At 46.5% G+C, this 24,331-nt stretch overlaps 1 protein-coding gene across 1 annotated transcript; it reads left to right on the forward strand.

Annotated features, from left to right (window-relative positions):
* The first annotated feature begins 7,065 nt into the window (after positions 1 to 7,065).
* LOC118833558 (zinc finger protein 879-like) lies at positions 7,066 to 23,453 on the forward strand. The gene is made up of 8 exons (XM_036740921.1): positions 7,066 to 7,355; positions 8,149 to 8,396; positions 9,627 to 9,894; positions 10,020 to 10,168; positions 10,863 to 10,951; positions 11,764 to 11,890; positions 12,376 to 12,471; positions 17,083 to 23,453. Exons 1-8 carry the CDS (start codon positions 7,066 to 7,068, stop codon positions 18,636 to 18,638), a joined length of 2,823 nt encoding a protein of 940 aa, XP_036596816.1. The 3' UTR covers positions 18,639 to 23,453.
* Positions 23,454 to 24,331: the final 878 nt, after the last annotated feature.

Raw genomic sequence — 24,331 nt, forward strand, 5'->3', positions numbered from 1 at the left:
CATTTATAAAGTGCTTAGCATTATGCCTGGCACACAGTATGACCTATAAAAATGTTAACTACATTATTATTGACATTTGTTTCATTCTAGGTTCAATTCATTGCTCTTTTCTCTCCTTGTTCCTTTTTCCAAATTTATGATTTATTTTTTAACATTCTTTTTAATCGGTGGAATCCGAGATTCTCTCCCTTCTACCCCTCCCCCACCCACTGAAAAGACAAACGGTAGGATGTCAATTAATACATGTGTTTCACCAGTTCTTAACCTAAAGTCATTGAATTTTTAAATTTTTAAAATATTTTATTTTTGTCCAAACATGCAAAAATAATTTTAACGTTGATTTTTAAAAATTTTTGAGTTCCATATGCTCCCAAACCCTCACTCCCCTCCTCTTTTATTAAGAAGGCAAGCAATTTGATATCAGTTATACATGCAGTCGTGCAAAACATTTCCATATTAGTCATGTTGAAAAAGAACATAAAATAATAGTTTTTTTAAAAGCATGCTTTAATCTGCATTCAGACTCGATCAATTCTTTCTCTGGAGGTGGATAGCATTTTTCATGGTAAGTTCTTCAGGTTTTACTTGGATCATTGTATTGTTGAGAATAGCTAAGTCATTCACCCTCGATCATCCTACAGTATTGTGACTGTACAATGTTCTCCGGTTCTGTTTACTTCTCTTTACATCAGCTCATGGTCTTTCCAGTTTTTTCTGAAAGCATCCTGCTTATCATTTCTTATAGCACAAATAGTATTCCATCATAACCATATACCACAACTTGTTCAGCCATTCCCTAATTGATGGGCATCCCTGAAATTTCCAATTCTTTGCTGCCACAAAAAGAGCTGCTATAAATATTTTTGTACAAATAGGTCCTCTCTCTCTCTCTCTCTCTCTCTCTCTCTCTCTCTCTCTCTGTCTCTCTCTCTCTGGGATACAGACCTAGTAGTGGTATTGCTGGGTCAAAAGTTATGCAACGTTTTATAGTCATTTGAACATAGTTCCAAATTGCTCCCCAGAATAGTTGGATCAGTTCACAACACCAACAATGCATTAGTATCCCTATTTTTCTATATCCTCTCCAGTATTTGTGTTATGGTAATTAAGTGGGACTTTTTTTTACTGTTCTCTCTTTTGGAATGCTGAGGTACCTTTGTTGATGAAGTACCTTTGATAAGTCTTGCCTTTCAAATGTAATGGGAAGCAAAGTGAACTTTTTGCTGTCTTTGTTTTGGAAGTGCTTCTCAGCACTAAGGAATCTTTGATTGAATCTGAAGTCTTTGATGCCCTGCTTACATCAAGGGAAGGCCTAGTTCACATGAGTTTGCATCACATGGTTGTCATGCCCTTTGACTCTGAAGAAGCCTTTAGGTCACATGAGTTTCAGTCCCATGATTATGATGCCCTTGAACCCTGAGATTTGTATATAAAATCAAAGGTTAGTGTTTTGCCTTTGGGGGCCATACTCATTGAAAAAGTGTTGGTGACGAGACTCTGGGTAGCTGTTGAAGCAGCGCCCCACCCCTCCAGTTTGAAAACCCAGATGTTGGTGCTTCTCTGGTAACTATTGTCATTTGGTCAGACAGAAATGTTGATCTGTTTATATTATCTCTGTTTGTAATTTCTGTTTGCATTTGCTCTGAAGTTCAAGAGTGCTGGCTTTTCCTCCTGAACTAAGTGAATGGTATATGTATGTTTAAAGTGCGATTGTTAACCCCTTAAAGTTGCTTTCCTTAGAAAAGCAGATCAAAGAACTTGTGCTAGCAACCCTCCTTTGTGCTGGTGTTGTTGGTCTTTCACCCCTACAGCAACTGCTAGCAACATTGGTGTTACAATTTATCATTTTCCTTTTCTGTCGTGTTAGTCAAACTGTGAAGTGGTACTTCAGAGTTGTTTTAATTTACATTTCTTCAATCACTAGTAATTTAGAGCATTTTTTCACATGACTATAGATAGCTTTAATTTATTCTGAAAACTCTCTGTTCATATCCTTTGACCATTTATTAATTAGGGAATGACTTATGTTCTTATAAATTTAACTCAGTTCTGTATACATTTGAGAAATGAGGCCTTTATTGGAGAAATTTTTAAATTTTTCAGTTATGATTATGATTTCCCTCCACTCTATAGTTCCCTGTATTTATCCTTCTCTCTCCTTTTATCCTATCCCTTCTCAAAAATGTTTTGCTTCTGACCACCAGCTATCCCCAATTCCCCCTCCCTTCTATCACCTTCCCTCCCCACCCCCACACTTCTCTTTATCCCTTCCCCTCCTATTTTCCTGCAGGGTAAGATAGATTTCTATACCATGCTGAGTGTGTGTATTATTCTCTCTGAGCCAATTCCAATGAGAGTAAGGTTCACTGGCTCTTCCTCCCCAATCTTTCCCTCCATTGTAAGAGTTCTTTTTTGCTTCTTTTATGTGAGATCATTTACCCCATTCTACCTCTCCCTTTCCCCTTCTCCCAGTGTATTACTATTTATCACCTCTTAATTTTATTTTTTTTAGATAATCATCACATCATATTCAACTCACACCCATCCCCTCTATCTATACTCCTAAGTACCCTAAAAATTAGAATGTTCTTAGCATTTACAAGTATCATCTTCACATGGAGGAATGTAAACAGTTTAACCTTATTGAATCCCTTGTAATTTATCTTTCCTGTTTACCTTTTTATGCTTTTCTTGAGTCTTGTATTTGAAAGTCACATTTTCTATTCAGCTCTGGCCTTTTCATCAGGAATGCTTGAAAGTCCTCTATTTCGTTAAATATCCATTTTCCCCTAGAAGAATTATACTCAGTTTTGTTGGGTAGGTGATTCTTGGTTGTAATCCTAGCTCATTTGTCTTCCTGAATATCACATTTCAAGGCCTCTGATCCTTTAATGTAGAAGCTGCTAAATCCTGTATTATCCTGACTGTGACTCCACAATATTTGAACTGATATTTTCTGGTTGCTTGCAATATTTTCTCCTTGACTTGGGAGTTCTGAAATTTGGCCACAATATTCATTTTGGGATCTCTTTCAGCAGGTGATTGGTAGATTATTTATATTTTATCCTCTGGTTCTAGGATATCAGGGCAGTTTTCCTTAATAATTTCTTTTTTGTGGTTCGTTTGTTTTTTGTTTTTTTGGGGGGGGGCAGGGCAGTTGGGGTTAAGTGACTTGCCCAAGGTCACACAGCTAGTACATGTGTCAAGCATCTAAGGCCAAATTTGAACTCAGGTCCTCCTGACTCCATGGCTGGTGCTCTACTCACTGCACCATCTAGCTGCCCCTTAATAATTTCTTGAAAGTTGATGTCTAGGCTCTTTTTTTATCATGACTTTCAGGTAGTCCAATAATTCTTAAATTCCTTCTTCTTGTCTATTTTCCAGGCCAGTTGTTTTTCCAGTGAGATATTTCACATTTTTCCTATTTTTTCATTCTTTTGATTTTGTTTTATTGTTTCTGGATGCCTGCAAACAAAATTAAAAAACCATGCACCAACTCTCCCTCCACTTTAGTCTTAGCTTGTAGCCTTTTCCAGTTAAATAATCTGCCATACTAAGAATTAGAAATTGAGAGGGTGCCCATCAATTGAGGAATGGATAAACAAGCTGTAGTATAGGATCATGATGGAATACTATTGTGCTATAAGAAATGACAAGCAGGATACTTTCAGAAAAACCTGGAAAGACTTCTACGAACTGATGCAAAGTGAAGTGAGAAGAACGTTGTACACAGTAACAGCAATATTGTATGAGGAAGAACTGAGAATGACTTAGCTATTCTCAACAAAACAATGATCTAAGACAATCCTAAAGGACTCATAATGAAGCATGCTATCTGCCTCCAGAGAAAGAAGTGATACTGCCTGAATACAGGCTGAAGCAGGCTTTTTTGCACTTTCTTTTATTCTAGTCTTCTTTTATGAAATGACTAATATGGAAAACAGAGATGTTCCACCACCACACCATCCATACATGGGACCATCAGTTATAGCAAATGGAGAAGTTTTGAATGCTGTGGATAAGTTCACTTACCTTGGTAGTGTACTTTCCAGGGACGTACACATTGATAATGAGGTTGACACACACGTTGCCAGAGCTAGCTCAGTGTTTGGGAGGCCCAGAAGGAAAGTATGGGAGTGAAGAGGTATTAGACTGACTACCAAACTGAAGGTCTACAGGGTCATGGTGCTGACCTCATTGTTGTGTGCCTATGAAACCTGGGCGGTTTACCAGCACCATGCCAGGAAACTGAATCACTTCCATTTGAATTGTCTTAGGAAGTTTCTGAAGATCACCTGGCAGAATAAGGTACCAGACACTGAAGTCCTTACTCAAACTAAAATGCCGAGCATTCAAACTCTGCTTCAGAGAGCACAACTCAAATGGGCTGGCCACAATGTTCGAATGCCAAAAGCATGTTTGCCAAAAAGCACTTTACAAATATGATCTCAGCTGATCCTCAAACAAATCCTAGAGTGTATGCCATAATGGAGAAATATTAGAAGATTTTCAGATGTGACAGTAGTAAGAAGGCAAGGTTGTTCACTCCAACTATTACTATTCAACATGGTTTCAGAAATGTTGAACTACATTTCCAGAGCAAGAAGAGAAAAACAAAGGAAATGAGGGCAGGTGAGGAAGAATTTGTAAATGTGCAGCTGTCACAGGTCAGAAACCCCAAGAGATCCAGCAGAAGCCTAATGGGGTGCAGGAAGGGATCTATGATAAGGCCACCAATATTACAAGCCTTTCCACTGGCCAACAGCAGACATGGACAGGAAGAAAAAGACCTGCTTCGGTCATCACAAAACACATCAAGCACTTGAGCATTAACCTGTGATGAAGAGACAGAGGAAACCACTGTAGTGTTCTATAAAACTATTTAAACAGAAATAAAGGCAGGACTTGATTGCAGAAACACCTACTGTCTGGGGCTAGGTGGGCCCAATAGAGGACTGGTATCAATATTGCCCCAAATTAATTCCCCCAAAAAACTTCATCACAGAGCAGCACACAGTGATAACTAAATGTCGGGATGGATGCACGGGCAGAAATAGTGAGGAGAAGCATGGTAGGTTTGGGGTAGGAGATGGAAGACAGCCATAGGAATGACAAAAAACAAACTACCTCCATTTGAGTCCACAGTGTTGGATGGCAGTCAGGGAAGGGCACAGGGCTTCAGGCAGCACCAGGAGAGAGGGGAGTGAGCATCTCACTGTCCTCTGTCCTGGGCCACATTGGGAGGACCTAATAATGGACAAATACGGAAAACACAGGTTTTCCACCAGTACCACACCGTCCATTGATTGTTAGGCCAAAATGAGCACAAGCAGCAGAGAACTGATCCATACTTTGTTGCAGCTCAGCTTCAGAGGCTGTACTGAGTGCACAATCATCTGCAAACAGAAAATCATGCACCAACACTCCCACCACTTTGGTTTTGGCTTGTAGCCTTTTCAAGTTGAAGAATTTACCATTAGTGTGGTAGCTGACCTTGATGGCAGGTTCATCCTCATTGAAAGCATTTGACAACGTGGTTGAAAACATCATGCTCAAAAGAATGGGAGCGAGTCCATTGGTGACTGGGAAGGTGTATTGGGAATCAAGATGGGCTCTTAGCACTTATTCAACCAAGTGCCCTTGAAGAGTTTGGCCTTTGTTTCCTTGATTACATTAGGAGTCCTTGATGAACTCCTTGCCTTAAGGAAAAGCCTAGTTTACATGGGTTTGAGTGACATGTTTGTGACATCAGAGGCTTTTGGACCACATGGGTTTAAGTCGCATTTTTGTGATGATTTTAGGTCATGTGGGCGAGTCACATGTGTGACTCACCTTTGGCCCTGAACAGGATATATAAGCACAGAGGGTGGCTTTCTCTTTCAGAGCTCTGAGCCACAGCAGGAGTGGCACGTGACTCTGAGCCAGCCTTGTTGAGCTCCTGGCTGAACTCAGATGTTGATGGTTCCTTGGTAACTATGAATTGTATTTGGTCTGTTCATAAATGTATGTTTGTAATTTGTTTGTATTTGCTCTGAAGTTCAGGGTGCTGGCTTTTCCCCCTGAGCTGAGTGAGTAATATTTGTATGTTGGATTAAAGTAAGATTGTTAACCCCTTAACGTTGCTTTCCTTAGTAAAGCAGATCAAAAGAACTTGGGCTTGCAGTGTTCTGTGTGCTGGTTGTTGTTGGTTTTACACAGCCACAGTAGCTGCTAGCAAGAGTGTTGAAACAGAAGGCACAAGAACATGGTCCATTTTCCAGTACCCAGGGAAGCGTGCCATCATGAAATTGATGTACAATGCTGATGAACTTCTCCAGGGAACCAAATTTTGACATAATTTTCCATGACATTGTTCAAATGCAAAACATATACTTGCCAAAAAGACTTTTATGGGGAACTCACACAGGGCAAGTGTTCACATGGTGGTCAGAAGAAGCGATACAAGGACACTCTCAAGGTCTCTCTCAAGAGCTTTGAAGTTGGTTGTGTGACATGGGAGATATTGGCATAGGACTGCCCAGCATGGCATGCCCACACCAGAGAAGGTGTTGTGTTCTATGAGCAAAGCAGAATTGAAACAACTCAGAGGAAACACAGAATGCGCAAGTGTGGAGTATCCACCCCAGATGTTCACAAGGACTGTTTGTGCCCAACCTGTGGTAAACCATTCGGAGCTCGTGTTGGCCTGATCAGCCACAGTCGGACACATTGAATCTTGAGTCAAGCACAGGGATGCCATTTTGGTGCTCTTCGAGAACGAAGGACAACCACCCAATACCATCCATCCATCAAACCACTGGTTACAGCAAATGGAGAAGTTTTGAATGCTGTGGATAAGTTCACTTACTAATAATAAAAATTAAAAAAAAAAACAAAAAAAGGGAAAGAAACAGACGTGGCCTCAACAATTTGTGCTATAAACACTCTGCTGAAAATCTGACATCCTGACTAATCCAAATGTATAAGAATAAAAGCCATTCCCCAAAGAATGTGTGGTAAAAAAAACAAACCATGCCCAAACTAAACCTATAAAGAAATACTTCCTGAAAAATGAGCCAAAAAGCCATGTTACCGAGAGCCCTGGGGAAAAGCAGCGGGAGCTTCTCTCTCTCCACCACAGGCAGCCAGCTGCTCTTCAGCCTTGGCTGGAGACTCCTGGATGAGGGCACCCCCACCACCTCCCAAGGCAGCCTGTGCCCCCTCTGGGAGAGCTCTTCTCGATGGAAAGTTTCCCTTGACACGGAGCTTCGACTGGCCTCTCTAGTCCCCACAGGGGAGAAGTCCTATTACTGCTCCTGGCCCTTTCTTCTGGGGCAGAAGACTCCTCCTCCCGGCGACACTTCAGAGATGGGAAGGTAGTTCTCAGCCTTGCTGGCATCTTGTCAGGCTGAACACTGCTACGTCCTCTGCTCCACGATTCTGTCTCACTTATCCTGACTATACCTGGTTTGTCCCTAATTGTTTGAACGTTGATTATGACTGTGACTATGAGCTCATCGAGGGCAGGGACTGGTTTTTCCTTCCTGGGTGTCCTCAGAGGTTAGCCCACTTGTTGCCCTCTGAATTACAGCTACGGAGAGGAGCTTGTGAACCCAAACACCAAACATTCGACATGTACCAAGCTTAAGTTTTATATTGTTATGTAGTGAAGAGATCCTTGGAGGCCCAAGGATCTGGATTCAAATCCTGCCTCTGACATTTCTGGAATGTTGGGGGACCACAGGCAAGTCACTTCACAGCTGCCTGCCTCAGTTTCTCATCTGTCACAATGGGATGGGATGCCTAGAACAGCAACCTCATCGGCCCGTGGGAGGCTCCATTGAGATCATATACCATTTGAAAACATTAAAGCATTGAATTAATATTATAAGGATTGAGAAAAAGGGAGGAAAGGAATAACCATTTATTAAGCACCCATTGTGCGCCCAGCCTGTGCTAAGTGCTGGACAAATACTGTCGCATCATTACTACCCCCATTTTACAGATGGAGACTGAGGCAGGCAGTGATGCAGGGTGGCTGAGCTGATCAGGGTCCGAAGTTGGATTTGAACTTGGTTCTTCCTTACTCAAGCCCAGCGCTCTGTACACCTTGGTAGGGCCCAACAGCCTCCTCTCCAGCATTAGCTATCACTCCACTGGTGCTTTTAGGGTAGTCACTGATAAAGATGTTCAGTGGCACAGGCTAGGCGCTAGCCCGTGGACCTGGCACCGTGCCCCGCTCTGGACCCGCCAACCTGTGGGCCTGGCCCTATGTCCTGCTCTGGACCCTCCAGACTATGGGCCTGGCCTCGTGTCCTGCTCTGGACCTGCCAGACTGTCCTCTGCTCTAGCCCCTCGGGCTCCTCCTCCTCCACTTGCAGCCCCACCCTCCTCAATGGGGGACACCTTCCCAGAGGGTCACTCACTAGGCTCCCAAGTCCTTAGGGAGTCACCACCCAGCAAGTCTGGTTGAGGAACTGGGGCCTGGGCAGGGGGCATAGACGCCTGAGGCTGGGAGTCTACAGTGCCTGACACATAGTAGGTGCTTCCTAAGCATGGAAATGAATGGTGGGGCAGAAGGTGGCAGGGGGAATCTTCCTCATTCTCTCTACTCTCTATGGTCTCTGACTGGGTTTAGGTCCAGGGGCACATCTCTCCCTCCCCATCCTTGGACCAGCCACCCTAGGAGGGACAGCGGTGCCCCGGCTCCAGCTTGTCAGGAACCACCAAGGAATGGAAAGCATTGAGCCCAACCCTCAGAAGAGTGAGCACAGGTGGGGGGGGGGGGGTGGAGGAAGCCAGCTTTGGGGGCCATCCTGATAGAGACCTCCAAGAGGCGAGGCCAAGGAAAGCAGGAAGAAAGGACCCAAAGTGGGGGAGGGGGCATCCCTCAAGAGGCCCCTGGGAATCATGAAGTAGGGAGGGCCATCTAGAAGACTCCAAGGGGCTGACCAGGCCCAGAGAGCAAGGGCTCATCATCCTGCCAAGAGGCCAGAACGGAAGACCAGATCAAGGCCTAGCCTTCACCCGCCTCTACAAGTCAGAACCACTACCCAGCAGAAGAGAGGCAGGGTCCAGCCTCTCACAGGGAGAGCGCCCACTCCCGACAGAAAACCAGGTGCTTGGCTCTGTCTGTTCCTCCTGAATTTCTTCCGTTTTTTATTTACTTCCAGTTGGAAACTACATGAATCTGAGAGCTGTCAGACAGGTGGGCCATTGAGCCCCTGCCAGCCCAGCCCCTCCCCACAGAGGCCCTGGCCACTGAAGTCCAGCCCAGCCCCTGCCTGCCAAGCCCCAGCCCCCCAACCCCCCAGCCCCTGACACCAGGGCCACAGTGGACACAGAGTCAAGCTGGAGGCCTAGCCCAGGCCTTCTTCCCCAATGTCTCCATTTCTTCCTCCTTCCAACCAAGTGACCTCTCCAGCCCTTCCTGCTCTGGACACAAGACTCCATGGCTGTTCCCAGGAGCCTGGTGAGGCCACGGGAGAGGCCTGGGGGGCATTGGCTGCCAGGAAAGCAGGGGTTATCTCTTCCTCCTCAAGGCCCCTTCCGCTTGGGACATCCAGGTGTGGAGGAAATGGAAATGGGAGCGGGTCAGGCTGGGGGAGGGGAGCACACCCTCTGAAGGCCAGGCTTGGCCCCTGGAGGGCACGTGATTCTGGCCGAAGCCCAGAAACCCCAGACCCGTTGGGGTCAGCTGAGAACCTCAGGCAGCTTAGACTCTTGCGGGGAACAACACGGGAGTGGAGGTTCGGAAGAGCCCGTTGTCCTCTGCGAAGGTGCAGGGGTCTGGGCAGGGGCCCATGATGAAGGGGCGCCCCCCTCCAGGAACGAGGGGCATCAGCCCGTATTTGATGCTGAGGAAACTCGGGCCCGGGGTGCAGTGCAGAGGCCGCCAGCACGCACGCGCACCAGGTAAGGGCGGGGGAAGAGGCAGGGGTGTTGCGAGGGAGGGGAGGAGGGGGGGGGGCCTCCAGGGCAGACAGGAGTGGGCAGGGCTCTGCTCATGCGCAAAGGACCCCGCGAACTACATTTCCCAGAAAGCAGTACAGGCCGTGTATGGGGCGTGGGCGCCGAGGTGACATCACTTCCGTCCCTGCCGCCTGGGCTCCGGCTAGCTGTGGCCGCCTCGGCTCTTTCGCCCCGCCCTTATCCGCTGCCGGGTTCGAGCCCTGGTATTCAGGCCCTGGTGAGTGGGACCCGGGGGCCCGGAGCTGGATAGTCGGGAGTGGGGCAGGGATGGTGCTCGCCGCCAAGTTTCATTGCTCCAGATCGGGTGAGGGGGTGGCTTACCTGCGCGGGGACACTGAGCATGCGCAGTGCGAGTCAATTTCCTTCACTCTCACCCCCCCCCACCTCCCGCGCATGCGCCCTGAGCTCCTGAGGCACCTGGGTACTCCTGCCCTGGAACGTGCTATGGATCCCCAGTCCCATCCAGGTCCACTCTACATTCTTCTGAGGCCGTGGGGCACATTGCTGCTCCCCTCTGCACTCTTCCATGGCTCCCTGTGACCTCTGGGAAGTCCTTGCTGCCCAGTCTGAAACACGCCCCTGCCCCCTGGCCCTGGCAGACCTTCCACTTACCCCTCACCGACCCCTTCTCCAGGACACCCGGACTCCAAGGCGGCTTCGGTTTCCTCGCCTGTAAACTGGGAGTATGACGTGCTCGCTGGAAGGAGGACTGAGGACCCTCCGCCGCCTCCTAGACCAGCCAGGGCCCTTCCTCATGGGCCCCTTTCCCTGCCTGGACAGTTAGGTGCTGACTTCACAGTCTGGCTGAGGCTGCTCAGGTGGGCCTGACCCTCTCTGGGCTCTGGTCCCTCTGCAGCTGGACATCCCGCTGACCAGCCAGCCTGACCCTCTCCTTTCTATTTTCTCCACAGCTAGACATCCTGCTGACTGGCCCTGCCCATCCCCCCTGGAGGAGGAGGAGGAGATGGCCCCCATGTTCCTGGTGGCCAGCGCCCACCAGGTGAGGGGGGGTGTCACGGGGGCTATGTGGCTCTCCCGTGGCCTCACTAGGCTCCTGGGGACAGCCATGGAGTCTTGTGTCCAGAGCAGGAAGGGCGGGAGAGGTCACTTGGAAGGAAGAAAGAACGAATGGAGACCTTGGGGAGTAAGATCTGGGCTGGGCCTCCAGCCTGGGCTCTCTGTCCACTGTGGCCCTGCTCCCCCCGCCATGACTCACACTCCATGCCCCTTCTTCGCTGGTTGCCCCCCCCTTCAGGGCTGGGGTACAATCTGTGAGCCCCACAAAGGGAGCTTGGTGAGCTTGGGAGACCTTTTGGGGGGGGTGTGGTGCTTAGGGGGCTTCAGGAACCCTTGACCCCATGTGCCAGGCAGTGCCCCAATGGAGGACACAAAGACCTCCCCACACTGATCCTTGGGAAGGACGGTCCTTCTCAAGCTTCTCACGGGCCCTCTGGGGTCAGGGCGTTGTCCCATTTTTAAAGAGGAGGACGCTGAGGCATGGGTCATAAAGGGTGGGGGGAAGGGGAACACACGCCGGGGCAGCACCAAGAACCAACCCATAGGAGGCACCTGCTTGGGAACCCCAAGATTCCCGAGCCTCTGCAGGTGCTCTCCCTCTAGTTCTGGCCATCTGCCCTTGTCCTCTTCGCCTTATGAGAGTGGAGGATCCCAGAGGGTCAGAGGCATGCCTGGAACCCGGGTCCAAGAATCAGACCGCTCTGCCGTCCCCCACAGCTGAGTGGGGGTCCTTGGGAAGGGTCATCCACCCGGCCAGCTCCCTTCCTGAGCAACCAGGTGTCCTGGGTCTTGTAGGGCCCTGTGACATTCGGGGACGTGGCTGTGGACTTCTCCCAGGATGAGTGGGGGCACCTGGACCCTAATCAGAAGGAGCTGTACCGGGAGGTGATGCTGGAGAACTATGGGAACCTGGTGTGCCTGGGTAAGGAGGCTCCCTTGGGACTCAGCCTCTGCCCTCCACAGGGCTGGGGTCCACTCTGAGTCCAGTCACGGTGGGGCAGGAGGAGAGGGCAGAGGAGCCCAGAGGTCCTTCACTCCCCGGGTGGCCTCAGGGCCTTGGACACCTGGATATCCTGGGCTCAGGTCCCCCTTCCCTGCTCAGTCCCCACAGACCCAAGATTCTTCCCCCAGTTCCAGGGCAGTTGAACCACCTGAAGCTGTGAATGACTCCCAGGTTTTGAATGGGGCCCAGGCCCAGAGAATGAGATTTCTCTCTGAGCCCTGGGCCAGCCCAAGAACCTGGTACAGACCCCCTGGGCCGGACCTGTCCTCCTAGGTGCCCCCCTGCCAAGACCAGCTGTGCTGAAGCATTGAAGCCGTCAGTGTCCACCTGGCCTGGAGGGGGGCCTACGGATGGGAGGCTGAGGTCTTCTCTGGCCCCAGCCATCTTCCATTTCCCCTGAACAGGACTCGCAGTTTCCAAACCTCATGTGATCCAGCAGTTGGAGCGAAGGGAAGCACCTTGGATGCCACAGGAAGGTGTCCCAAGGAGCTGTGGTCCAGGTGAGTGAGTGCCCCCAGGCAGTGGCTTAGTGGCTGACCTCATTGGGTCTCCCATCCACCCTGTGAGGTCAGTGCTATGGGTGATATTAGCTCCATTTCACAGATGAGGAAACTGAGGCTGAGAAGTTCAGAGACATTGCCAGATTGATGGCTAGAAAGTGTGTGAGGTGGGCTTTGAATCCAGGACCTCTTGATTGTCCTGTAGCAGAGCATGATGGAGAGGGCACAGGACAGTACTTGTCTTTGGGGAAATACTCTCAGTTTGTGGAAAGGGGCTCTCCTGTGCCAGACCCCCAGGAGTATAGCGATGAATGGGATGAGCTCCTTCATAGACTCTTATTTAATTCTGAGAAAGCCCAAATATTGATGAACGTGTCCTCGTGTGCCCTGCTGGGCTTGAAGAGAGGCCTTTAGAGGGGATTGATCTTTTTGGCCACCTTGACTTGGGGTTCCTGTATCCTTGACACTGCTTCTCTTGTTCATTTGACCCCTCTCTAATATGTTCCCTTGAATAGAGGGGTCCTGTGTACTTGTGGGGAACGAAGCCGTTCTGTCACTGTTTACCTGGAGTCTCCCAGAGAGCACTTAAGTCATTTGGTGGCCAAGGGCTTGGCTGGCAGGGGCTCAGTGGGCAGGGGCTTGGCTGGCAGAATTTCTCCTGCCAGTCTGAGAGCTTTTGGACTCAAGCTGTTTCCAGCTGGCAGGAAACAAAAAAGTGAAGAAATTCCACAGGAACAGATGGAGCAAAGTATCCAGTTTTCTGTTAGGAGTAGGCCCCCTCCCTGGGGGAGGCTGGACCCTGCCACTCTTCTGCTGAGCCTCTGGTTCTGACTTGCAGGGGCTGGTGAGTGCTCAACCTTGATCTGGTCAGCAATTCAAGGGAGACCCAGGACTCTTCTACAAATACTGGCTTCTTACTTTGCTGAGTCATTATATTAAACCCTTTCTCTTTGCCCTTCCTTTCTCTCCTCTTTTATATTCCAAATCTTTTAGCATCACATTCTTTTCTCTCTTCCTTTAATCCTTTCTCTAATGAAGCATCTGTGATCTTTTTCCCTTTTTCCCTCTGTAGCATCCCTGGTCCAATCCACCTCTGCTATGTCTCTGCTGTGTTTCACATCTGCACCATCTCTGGTCCGTTTCACCTCAGCAGCATCTCTGGTCCAGTTCACCTCTGCTACATCTCTTGGCTATTTCACCTCTGCACCATCTCTGGTCCATTTCACCTCGGCTGCATCCCTGGTCCATTTCACCTCTGCTACATCTCTGGTCCATTTCACCTCTGCTGCATCTCTGGTCCATTTCACCTCAGCAGCATCTCTGGTCCAGTTCACCTCTGCTACATCTCTTGGCTATTTCACCTCTGCACCATCTCTGGTCCATTTCACCTCGGCTGCATCCCTGGTCCATTTCACCTCAGGAGCATCCCTGGTCCATTTCACCTCTCCACCATTTCTAGTCTTTTCCACCTCTGCAGCATCTTTACAACATTCCCTTTCCTTTTCTCAGATATTGTCCCCACCCTGGTGCAGGCCCTCATCATTTCACACTGGGGCTATTATAATAGCTGCTGGTGGGTCTGCCTCAAATCTCCTCCCATTCTAGCCCATCTTCCTTTCAGCTGTTAATAGTGATTTTCCCAAAGCCCGGGTCTGTTCATGTCAAACCCCTCCTCCCCCCAGTTCCCACCTCTCTAACTGCCATTGCCCCCTATCACCTCCAGGATCAAATAAGGAATTCTCTGCTTGGCGTTCAAAGTCCTTCATAACCTCGTCCCCTCTTACTTTTCCTATACCTTATACCCCAGCTTCCTGGGTGTTCCATGAACAAGACCCTCCTCCCAATTCCAGGCATTTGCTCTGTCTGCTTCCCATACCTGGAATACTCTGTCTCCTCAACTTCTCTTACTGACTTCTCTGGCTTCCTACAAGGCACAGCTAAAATCCACCTTCTACAAGGAACCTTTCCCAGTCTCTCATCGTTCTAGTACCTTTTCTCTTTTGATTACCTCTGATTTATTCTCTCTGTAGCTTGTTTGCATGTAGTATATTTGTTGTCTCCTCCGGTAGACTGTGAGCTTCTTGAGAGCTGGGGATGGTTTTTGCCTCTCCTTGGATCCAGTGGTTAGCAACAGTGCCTGGCACATGGTAAGCCTTAATTCTTCTTGACTTTACTTGGGCTAGGAGACTTGGATTTATCAAAGGTGGTTTAATGATCTCTTACTCTCCTTTCGTTTATATTGAGCATTAACTCTGTGTTAGACGTATTTTTTTCTGTCCATCCCAGTTCATAAACACAGTAGCCACTGAGTTTCTCAGTTGTCAGGGTCTTTGTCCTATATCCCTGAAACAATGAGCTTGCCCTCCTTAGAGCCTTCTCTCTCATGTAATTAAAACCTCACACAAGCCAAGCGTTCCTTGTCTTTGCCTTTCCTCCCCTAACGTCCCTCATGCTCAGTGTCCCACTTTGGCATACTTGGTGGTGTGCCCAAAGCTCTACGTTCTTCCTCTGTCAGTTACTCTGTTTTGTCTTCTTGGAACCTGGACAGTACCTGGAAACTGCCCTTTATTTGTCGCCTGATAGGGATGGCCCTTTTTCCATTCTCTTACTGTTTGGCCTTTCAGCTGTATTTGACCCTGGGGACCACCCTGTCTCCTCTCTGTTTTTTGTGACATTACTCTCCCTTGGTTCCCCAGACATGCGTACTTGGCCCTTTGCCAGTGACCTACACAGAGGCATCTATGGGGGACTCATCAGGTTTGTAGGTGACATCAAGGAGCTGGAAGGGAGGGCTAATACAATGGATGACAGAGTCAGGATCCCAAAGGGTCTTGATGGGCTAGAGCAAGGTAGGGAACCTGTGTCCTCAGGGCTACATGTAGTCTTCTAGGTCCTTGAGTGCAGCCTTTTGACTGAGTCTGAGTTTTATAGAACAAATTCTTTTATAAAGGGGATTTGTTCTGGGAAACTTAGATTCAGTCAGAGGGCTGTACTTGAGGATCTAGAGGGCAACATGCAGCCTCAAGGCTGCAGTTTCCCCAACCTTGGACTAGAGCATTGGACAGAATCTAATAAGATGGGATTGAATAGAAATGTTATAGCGTCTTGCACTTGGACAGAATATCTACATCAGAAGTATACGTCGGGGAGGCCTCTGTGGACAGCAGCAGCTGTTCTGAAAGAGATATGGGCATTAGAATGGGCTTCAGGTCTAAGAATGTCATGGGGCAACTGAAAAGCTAAGTTACCAGTGGGATGCATTTAAGAGGGGTGTCACTTCCAGGAACAGGGAGGTGATAATTAAGCCAAGTCAACAGGCATTTATTATGGGCCTACTAATATGCCAGGCACTGTGCCAAGTGCCATAGGTTCACTGTATTCCTCCCTACTCAGAATTCATCCCAGGTTTGTGGTCAGTTTTGAGTGGTGTGGTTCAAGAATTATATTGATGAGCTGAAGTGTCCAGAGGATAGCCAGTAGCACGGTGAGAGGCCTTAAATCTTTGACAGGAAAATCTGCCAAAGGAACTGGAGATATTTAGTCTGAGTAAAAGAAGAATAGCTGCCTTTGAACTAGTTATTAGGCTTATTTTGTTTGGCTCAAGAGGGCAGAACCAGGAGCAGTGGGTAGAAGATGTAAGGGTGCAAATTTAGACTTGATGTCAGGAAAAAACCTCACCATTAGAGCTATCCAGAAGTAGAATGAGCCCCTCTGAATGGTGTTAGGTTCCTCTGGGAGGTCTTCAAGCAGAGACTGGATGACTTCTTTTCAGCTCGGTTGTGGGAGGGGCCCTTTCATGTATGGACTGGACTGGAAGCCGCCTGGGTCCCTTCCTACCTCCAAGCTCCACAAATCCTGCTTCCCATCTCTTGGCTGAGACATGATACATGAAACGTGTTTTCAGTCATGACCAGTGTTGGATTTGTTTTTCATTACTGCAGATATTCGTTACAAAGGAGGGTTTTGTCTTTTAAACTGGAGTTGAAAACTGTATTAAGAGTAGAGGGATAATGATAGTGATGGTAAAAACTAGAAGAAGAGAACATCAGTGAAAAATGTAAACGTATAGGTGAGCAAAGGGAAGTGCAGAAGCAGACACAGACAAGCTAGGCATCATTGGTCCTCATGTGGTAGGGTAGTGGCTAGAGGGCCACAGTCAAGAAGATGGCACATCTCCTGGCCCTGACCAATGTTGGCCATGTGACCCTGGGTCAGTTGCTTTACCTCTTAGTGCTTCAGGAAGCTCCCTAAGGTCATAGGTAGTAAAGATGGTGCCAGCCTGAATTAGGAGGGGTTTCCTCACATGGGGCTTCCTTCTGTCACTGAAAGAATGGGTACGATCCCTAGCCCTGGTTTGTACTTGAAGATACCATGAGGTGCACATAATGGACATTCACAATTTCTTTTTGCTTTCTTGGTTCTTCTGTACATGTGGAAATATTCATGTTTATTAATGGTTGTCAAGGTGTTACTCATTTTTTTTGAAGAAAAGGCATAAAGAACAGGAAATTTTATATATGTATATTTATATATATCTATATATATATACACATACATATGTATATATATATAGAGAGAGAGATTGTTGGGTTTTTTTTGTTTGTTTTTCAGACTGGGAGGCTAGACTTGAAACCATGGCTTCATCTCTAAAGCTGGAGTTCTCCAGAGAAAATTCCTTCCAGGAAAGACTCAGGAGAGATGATGTTACTGCCTTCAGATTGAGAAAGGCCTTCAATTTTGATGCGATGTCAGAAAGGCATCAGAGAAATGAGGAGAAATCTCTTCAGCAAACAAAATTCATCCAAAACATACTTCCTCAAAGGCATGAACACAGTAAATATGGCAAAAACTTCAGTCTAGGACCAGTCATTTTACCACAACAGAGTGTAAGTATAGGAAGCAGTCTACGTCAATGTGATAAAGATCAGAAGAGCTTTAGCCTGTATTCAGACATCAGGAATTATAACCAAATCTGTGTTAAACAAGTATTTTCTAAGTATAATGAATTTCAGGATTCCTTCAGTTACAATTCAGACCTTCCTGGGAATTGTGTGATACGTTCTGCAGGGAAACCTCATGAACTTAATGAATGTAGCACGTTATTCCTGAGCTCTCAGCTTACACAGCTCCAAAGAATTCATGCAGGATGGGAACCTTATGAACCTAATGAGTGTAGGAAGGCCTTCAGTAAGAGCTCAGAGCTTATTGAGCATCAGTCAGTTCAAACTGGAGAGCAGACTTTGGAAGTTAATGAATATGCAGAGGTTCTCTTGCCAAGCACAAATCATACTGAACATCAGTTAGTTCATGCTGGAGAGATACCTTGCAAATGTAAACAATGTAGTAAAGCATTTTTCCTGAGCTCACAACTTAGTGTACATCAGAGAATGCATACTGGAGAAAAACGTTATAAATGTAATGAATGTGGGAAAGTCTTCCGCCAGAAAGCAAAACTTAATATACATATAAGAATTCATACTGGAGAAAAACCTTTTGAATGTAATGAATGTGGAAAGGCTTTCCGTGAGAGCTCAGACCTTACTCTACATCAGAGAATTCACACTGGAGAGAAGCCTTATAAATGTAGTGAATGTGGGAGGGCCTTCAGGCGGAGCAAAAACCTTACCCTCCATTGGAGAATTCACACCGGAGAGAGACCTTTTGAATGTAATGAATGTGGGAAAGCTTTCCGCCAGAGCTCAGACCTCTCTCAACATCAGAGGATTCATACTGGAGAAAAACCTTACGAATGTAAGGAGTGTGGAAATGTCTTCCGCCAGAGCTCACACCTTATTCTACATCAGAGAATTCATACTGGAGAGAAACCATATGAATGTAATGAGTGTGGGAAGGCATTTCGCCTGGGCTCACAACGTAATGTGCATCAGAGAATTCATACTGGAGAGAAACCATATGAATGTAATGAATGTGGGAAGGCCTTTCGCAAGAGCTCATACCTTACTCAACATCAGAGAATTCATACTGGAGAAAAACCATATAAATGTAATGAATGTGGGAAGTCCTTCAATCGGCGCAGAAATCTTACTTTCCACCAGAGAATTCACACTGGTGAGAAACCATATGAATGTAATGAATGTGGCAAGACCTTTAGCTCGAACAGAAACCTCACTCTTCATCAGAAAATTCATACTGGCAAGACAACATAAAAATGTAATGATTGTGAGAAATACCTCCATCACAGATAAGACTTTACTGAAGATCAGAGAACTCGTAGTGGGTAACAACCTTATCAGTGAAAAGAAGCTTGAACATCTACCAGAGCACAAAGCTTACTAAGCCTCAGTCAGTTCATGGGAATGAAACCATAGAAATCTCATAGATATGACAGTCCCTAGCTCACAAGTTAGTGTGCACCAGAGAATTCATAATGGAATTCCTTATGAATGGAATGACTGGGAGGTTCTGCCAGAACTATCCCCTCCCTGATCTGTATCAGAATTCATGTCCTAGAGGATCCTTATGAATGTTAGAAGACTTTCAGCTGAAACAGAACCCTCAGTCCTCTCAGGAATTCACACTGGAAAGGAACTATATGAATGTACTCAATTAGCAAGCATTTATTAAGAATTTGCAATATCCCAGATACTGTGCTAGTACTAGAGATAAAAAAAAAAGCATAAAGTTCCTTCCTTCAAGGATAGTACACTTTATTCGGGGAGACAAGAAGTAGATAAATAGCTGTTTATCTGATAGAAAATAGATGTAGTGAGAAAGGTATGAGCAGCTGGAGTGGGGGGGGGGGTGGAGATGAAAGGGAAAGAAAAAGGGGTGAATGGGGAATGGTGAGGGCCTCTTGAACAAGTCTTCCTGAAGGAAGACACAGATTCTGAGATAAGGGGGAGGTATGGATGATGGATATACTTCGCATATGGGAAGACTACTGCATGACCTGCAAATGAGGACTGGCAATTGGGCCAGTATGCCTGGAGTATAAAAGGTAGTAATGGGTAGGAAGGCTGGAAAGATCAGGAGAAGCTAGGTTGTAAGGAGCTTTATATTCCGGAGGAGTTGATATCCTAGATATGATAAGGATCCATCAGAGTATAATGACCAGGGTCAGGACAGATGGGCATGCCATGGTCAAAATTATGTTTTAAGGAAATCATTTTGGTAGTTTAGAGCAGGGCTGTCCAACCTTAGGTTTTTATTGAAACAATAGACAATGTAGTGAGACCTCTGCAGTAGCTCTGCTTCATTTACTAAAGTGTTTATGTAGATTTTTATGCTCATAGGCGGGGCTGCATGCGGCCCTCGCATTGTGGACAACCCTAGTTTAGAGGATGGATTGGACCAGGAAGAGATTTGAGGCAGCAACACCAGTCATGAGGCAACTGCAATAGTCTAGGTGAGAGAAGTGCCTGAACTTGGTGTGTATTTCTCATGAGTGGAGAAAAGGACGTATGAGATGATGTGGAAACAGGAAGGACAGGGTTTAGCAACTCATTGAATATATGGAAGGAGAATGAGAAGGAAAAAATGACACCTAGGTTTGAATCTTAATGCTTGAAAAAAATGATGCCCTCAGCAGTAATAGGGAGGTTTGAAAGATGGAGAGGTTTGGGATGTCTAGAGTAAGTCTAATTTGAAGTGTCAGCCAACGCATGTGATCCTGGAATTTAAGACAGATGAGGTTTGATGATACAAATCTGAGATTGGTTTGCATAGATAACTGAACCCAGAGGAACTGATGAGATCATCAAGTAAGAGAGTACATGTAGAGGAAGGCCTCAGCCTCCTTACCTAGGGTTAAACCCACAGCTACCAGGCTTAAAATGTGTGATGATGCAGCAGAGGAAACTGAGAAGGACCAGTCAGGAAGAGCAACGGAGGTGGTGTCATGAAAACCCAGAGAGAAGCAAATTTCAAGGAGGTATTTAAAGGTGCCAAATGTTACACAGGACTTGGAAATGGCCTAAGATTGGAAAAGATCACTGGTAACCCTGGAGAAAGCAGTTTCATTTACATGATGAAGAAACATTGCAGGAGGTTTAAAGGGGAGTAAAAATAGACACTAGGGTAGACAGCTTTGTCAGTGAGGAAGGATAGAGGAGTTAGATACACAAAGTAGAGAGCTTTATTAAGGACTTTAGACTCAAAGGGAAGGAGCTAATCTAGGATGATAGGGATGTAGGATCTGGTGAGGGTTTTTTAAGGCTGAGAACAACTTTGGTGTGTGCATAAGCAGCAGGGAAAGAGCCAATAGATAGGGAAAAATTGGAGTGATAGGTCAAATAAAGAAAAAATGGGAGGGGAAGGACTCAATGGTGCACACAGAAGTTGGCCTTGGCAAGGAGAATGGCCACCTCTTCAAGACTAAAATAAAGGAGGTGATGGAGAGGATAGCAGAGAAATGTGATGACTCATTTAGTGAATGACTTTTTTTTTTAAAAGGTTGAGAGAAGGTCCTCAGCTGAGGGGGTGGGACTTGGGGTGCCATGGGAGTGGAGAAAGTTTGGAATAGCTACTGTCATGAATAGGATAGAGAATAGAGAGGACTAGAAAGATTACCTTGCTGCAGTGAGAGCCCAGTTAAGGTTAGATAATCATTTAGTAGTGGACTTAGTCAACATGGTTTCATGATGTCCTTAAGCTCTGTTGTACTTAAGCTCAGCTGTATGTGTATATGACCAGAGGAAGTGGATGTTTGGAGTAATCTGTGGTTGTTATTGATAGATACTTTTAGCAGTGGGGCACAGACACTAGGGGTTCAAGAGTAGTAGATCATATAACCTAAACTGATTCGCCAAGAGGTTGAGATTTGGAAGGAACAGGGGTTATGGCCCGGGAAACTACTGAGGGGTAGGAAGGATAAGTCACAGTAAGGACAAAGAACAAGGATTTGATAGTAAAGTATATAGAGAGATGGAGCAATAAAAGATGATATTATAAAGGAAAATTAGTTCTTTAACACCGAAGTACAACACATAAGTATGATAGGAACATCTAAGCCATGACTGTGCCTATGTTTAGCTGAGATGGAGTGGAGGAGTGGGTCCTTGTGTTTGAGAAGACCAAGGGACTGGGCAATTGGTTATTTGAAGGGACATCAACATGTTTTTTGAAGTCCCCCAATATGAAGGCAGGTGTTGGGGGTCAAGAGGTAACTGATCCAAGCACTGACCTCCTTCAGAAAATGTTCTAAGGTCAGTAGGCAAAAAATCCTCCAGAATATGGATTGAATGAATGCCGAGAGAGAGGTCGAGTGATGGTGGTAAAAGGAAAGTCTAAAAGTGTCAGTGGAGAGTATGGCATAGTGCATGCAACCTGGGACCAATGAGGCTGGGTGGGGACAGGGTGGCTATAAAAGAAAATGCCCCAGGTACTGGCGAGGATGGGCAGGGATGAATCATCAATTGCGGAAGCCAGAAGAAGCAAGAGGAAGAGAACTGAAATAAAAATAAACTTGCTAATCCTGGGGCAGGGTCTAAGATGGCATAGTAGAAGAGGCTGGGCACGTTGAGTGGGGAGGACACTATATAGAACACAGAGTTTGGAGTCAGGAAGACCTGACACTGGGAGTATAATCAGGTCATGTAACCCCTTGGGACCTCAGTTCCTTCATCTGTAAGATGGGAATAATAGGACTCCCAGGCTGTGGTGAGGTTCAAATAAGATGTTCTGCGTTTTGCACACCTTAAAGCCCTAAGGAAACACTTGCTGTTACTAGGTTCAGGTGGATGGACTTCAGAGAAAGGACAATTTGGGACTGATGGGGAGATAGTTCTTTGGCAGTCAGATGTTCACTATCGCTGCTGAGATTAAAATGAAGTCCAATATACTAGCTATTGGGGAATCAGTCTAGACAGAATGGATGCCAGGAGGGCTGCTATGGTTAAGTAGAAAGTCCAGTCTCCCCACAACCTGGAATTTTGACCGCTTGCTAAGACTTCTAAGCATTTCCTATGTGCCAGGTACTGTGCTAAATGCTGGGCGTACAAAGAAAGGCAAAAGACAGTCCCTGTTCTCAAGGCAAACAATTGTATGGAGCAGATACCAGGGGATCCCAAAAGTCTTACTGCAGGTCTGAAAAACGTAAGGTTTTTGATATATTGTATATAGAGAAAATTGGAAATGATCGTGGAGATCACTGGCATTAAAGACAACTAGGAAAAGCTTCCTGCCAAAGGTAGCACAGGAAGCAGAAGTGAAGAGGAAGGGCATTCCAAGAATGGACAACAGTGCAAAGGCAGAGTGGGGAGAAAGAAAGCGGGCAGGTGCTGAATCATAGAAGGAGTGAGCCAAGTTGGCGAGTACAATGTTCGGAGCTCTATGCTAAGCTCCGGAGATACAGAGAAGCCAAGATGGGAAAGTCCTGGCTTTCAGGGGGTTCACCTGATAGAGGAGAGCACATGCATATAACTGGGTACATAAAAGATCTAGACAGGGCAAATGGAAGGGACTCACAAAGGCCCCCCAAGAGGAGATTGGAACTGAAAATTCACAGACACTAAGAGGAGAGAGAGCGTTCCACGTGTGGGGTGAAGTTACAGAGAGGAATGGAATGCCAGGAGTGAGGCTGATGTAGCTACTGCTGAATAGGGAGTGATGCATAGGAAGGCTGGAGAGAGGAAGGGTCCAAGTTGTGAAGGACTTTTAAAATTGAAGCAGGGTTTTCTATCTGGGCTAGGAGCCAGTAGAACTTACTGAGTGGAGCTCACTGGTGACTTTGGAGAGTAGTTTGGGTGGAACGATGAGGGTGGAAACCCAACGGTAAGGGGTTAAGAAGAGAGTAAGAGGAGCGAAGGTACAAATTACAGACCTTGAGCATATCAACAACAAAGAAAGCTACTGAGAACAGAGAGATCAATGATGGGGACGGAAGAGTCACGTAGGGGTGTTTTGGGGGACCGAGGAGACATAGGCGGTAGAGAAAGGGCTGGTGGACAGGTAGAAATTGAAGATAAGTGAGGGAATGGGAATGCCAGAGGCAGAGATCTATTGGAGGAGAAAGGAAGGAATGCGATCAAGGAGTTCACGGAGTTAATAAACATTTATTAAGTGACTGTTGTGTGCCAGGCACTGTACTAAGAACAGGGGATATAAAGAAAGGCAAAAGACAGAGCCTGCCCTCAACTTGTGTTCCAATGGGGGAAGATACAAAAAGAAGCTGAAAAGGGGGAGGGGAGGCACCCAGTGGGGGATAGAGGGAATATGATGAATTCTAAAGAGTGCAGCTGGTAGGAAATGAAGCAATGGCTAGCCTGAGTGGCCCTCCTTCAATGAAGGTTCTGGGAGGAACACTTAAAGCAAGGGGCCCCAGGGCAGATACTACTGCTTGATGTGACTTCCAGGCCTGAAGCAATCTTCCAGGATGAGGTTTCCTGGGACATGATGGAAAAGACCAGAGGGGTACAACCAGGTGAAAAGTGAAGATCGAGCCAGCCTAAGTGCTCTCCTAGAAAATGTGAGGCCTTGAAATGTGCCCTTCATCTTAAAAGGCATTCCCCACCTTTCACTGAATTGGGGTTCTTTATCAATCAGCTCACCAGCGTCCCTCACGGTCACTAAAAACTTTGATCAGGAATGAAAATGAAGTTGACCTTCAGAGTTTACACATAAGCATTCCAGATCTAGTAACTGGCATTCTGGGCATTCGTATCCCAAGTTCCTTAATACACATATATACAAATATAGGCTTCCACTGTCCAACAGAATAGAATAGCAGTTCCTTACAGATGTCCAAGGCTAGTCTTGACTATAGCAACAATAACTGGAACAGAAGACACTTTCATTTTATTGACATGGATAATTAGGAAGAATACCAGGTGAGACTACTTTGGGATTTCCAACCTTGATCTGTTCTGCTCTGCCACTACCGCTCTTCTGCCCTCTAAACCAG

This window comes from Trichosurus vulpecula, chromosome 1 (assembly GCF_011100635.1).
Source record: "Trichosurus vulpecula isolate mTriVul1 chromosome 1, mTriVul1.pri, whole genome shotgun sequence".
Lineage (NCBI taxonomy): Eukaryota > Metazoa > Chordata > Mammalia > Diprotodontia > Phalangeridae > Trichosurus > Trichosurus vulpecula.

Coding starts and splice junctions, on each gene's coding strand:
- LOC118833558 (XM_036740921.1), top strand. CDS start 7,066: ATGTTACCGAGAGCCCTGGGGAAAAGCAGCGGGAGCTTCTCTCTCTCC. Junction 7,356..8,148: donor GACACTTCAGAGATGGGAAG/GTAGTTCTCAGC, acceptor TGGTGCTTTTAG/GGTAGTCACTGATAAAGATG. Junction 8,397..9,626: donor GGGGGACACCTTCCCAGAGG/GTCACTCACTAG, acceptor TGGCCCCTGGAG/GGCACGTGATTCTGGCCGAA.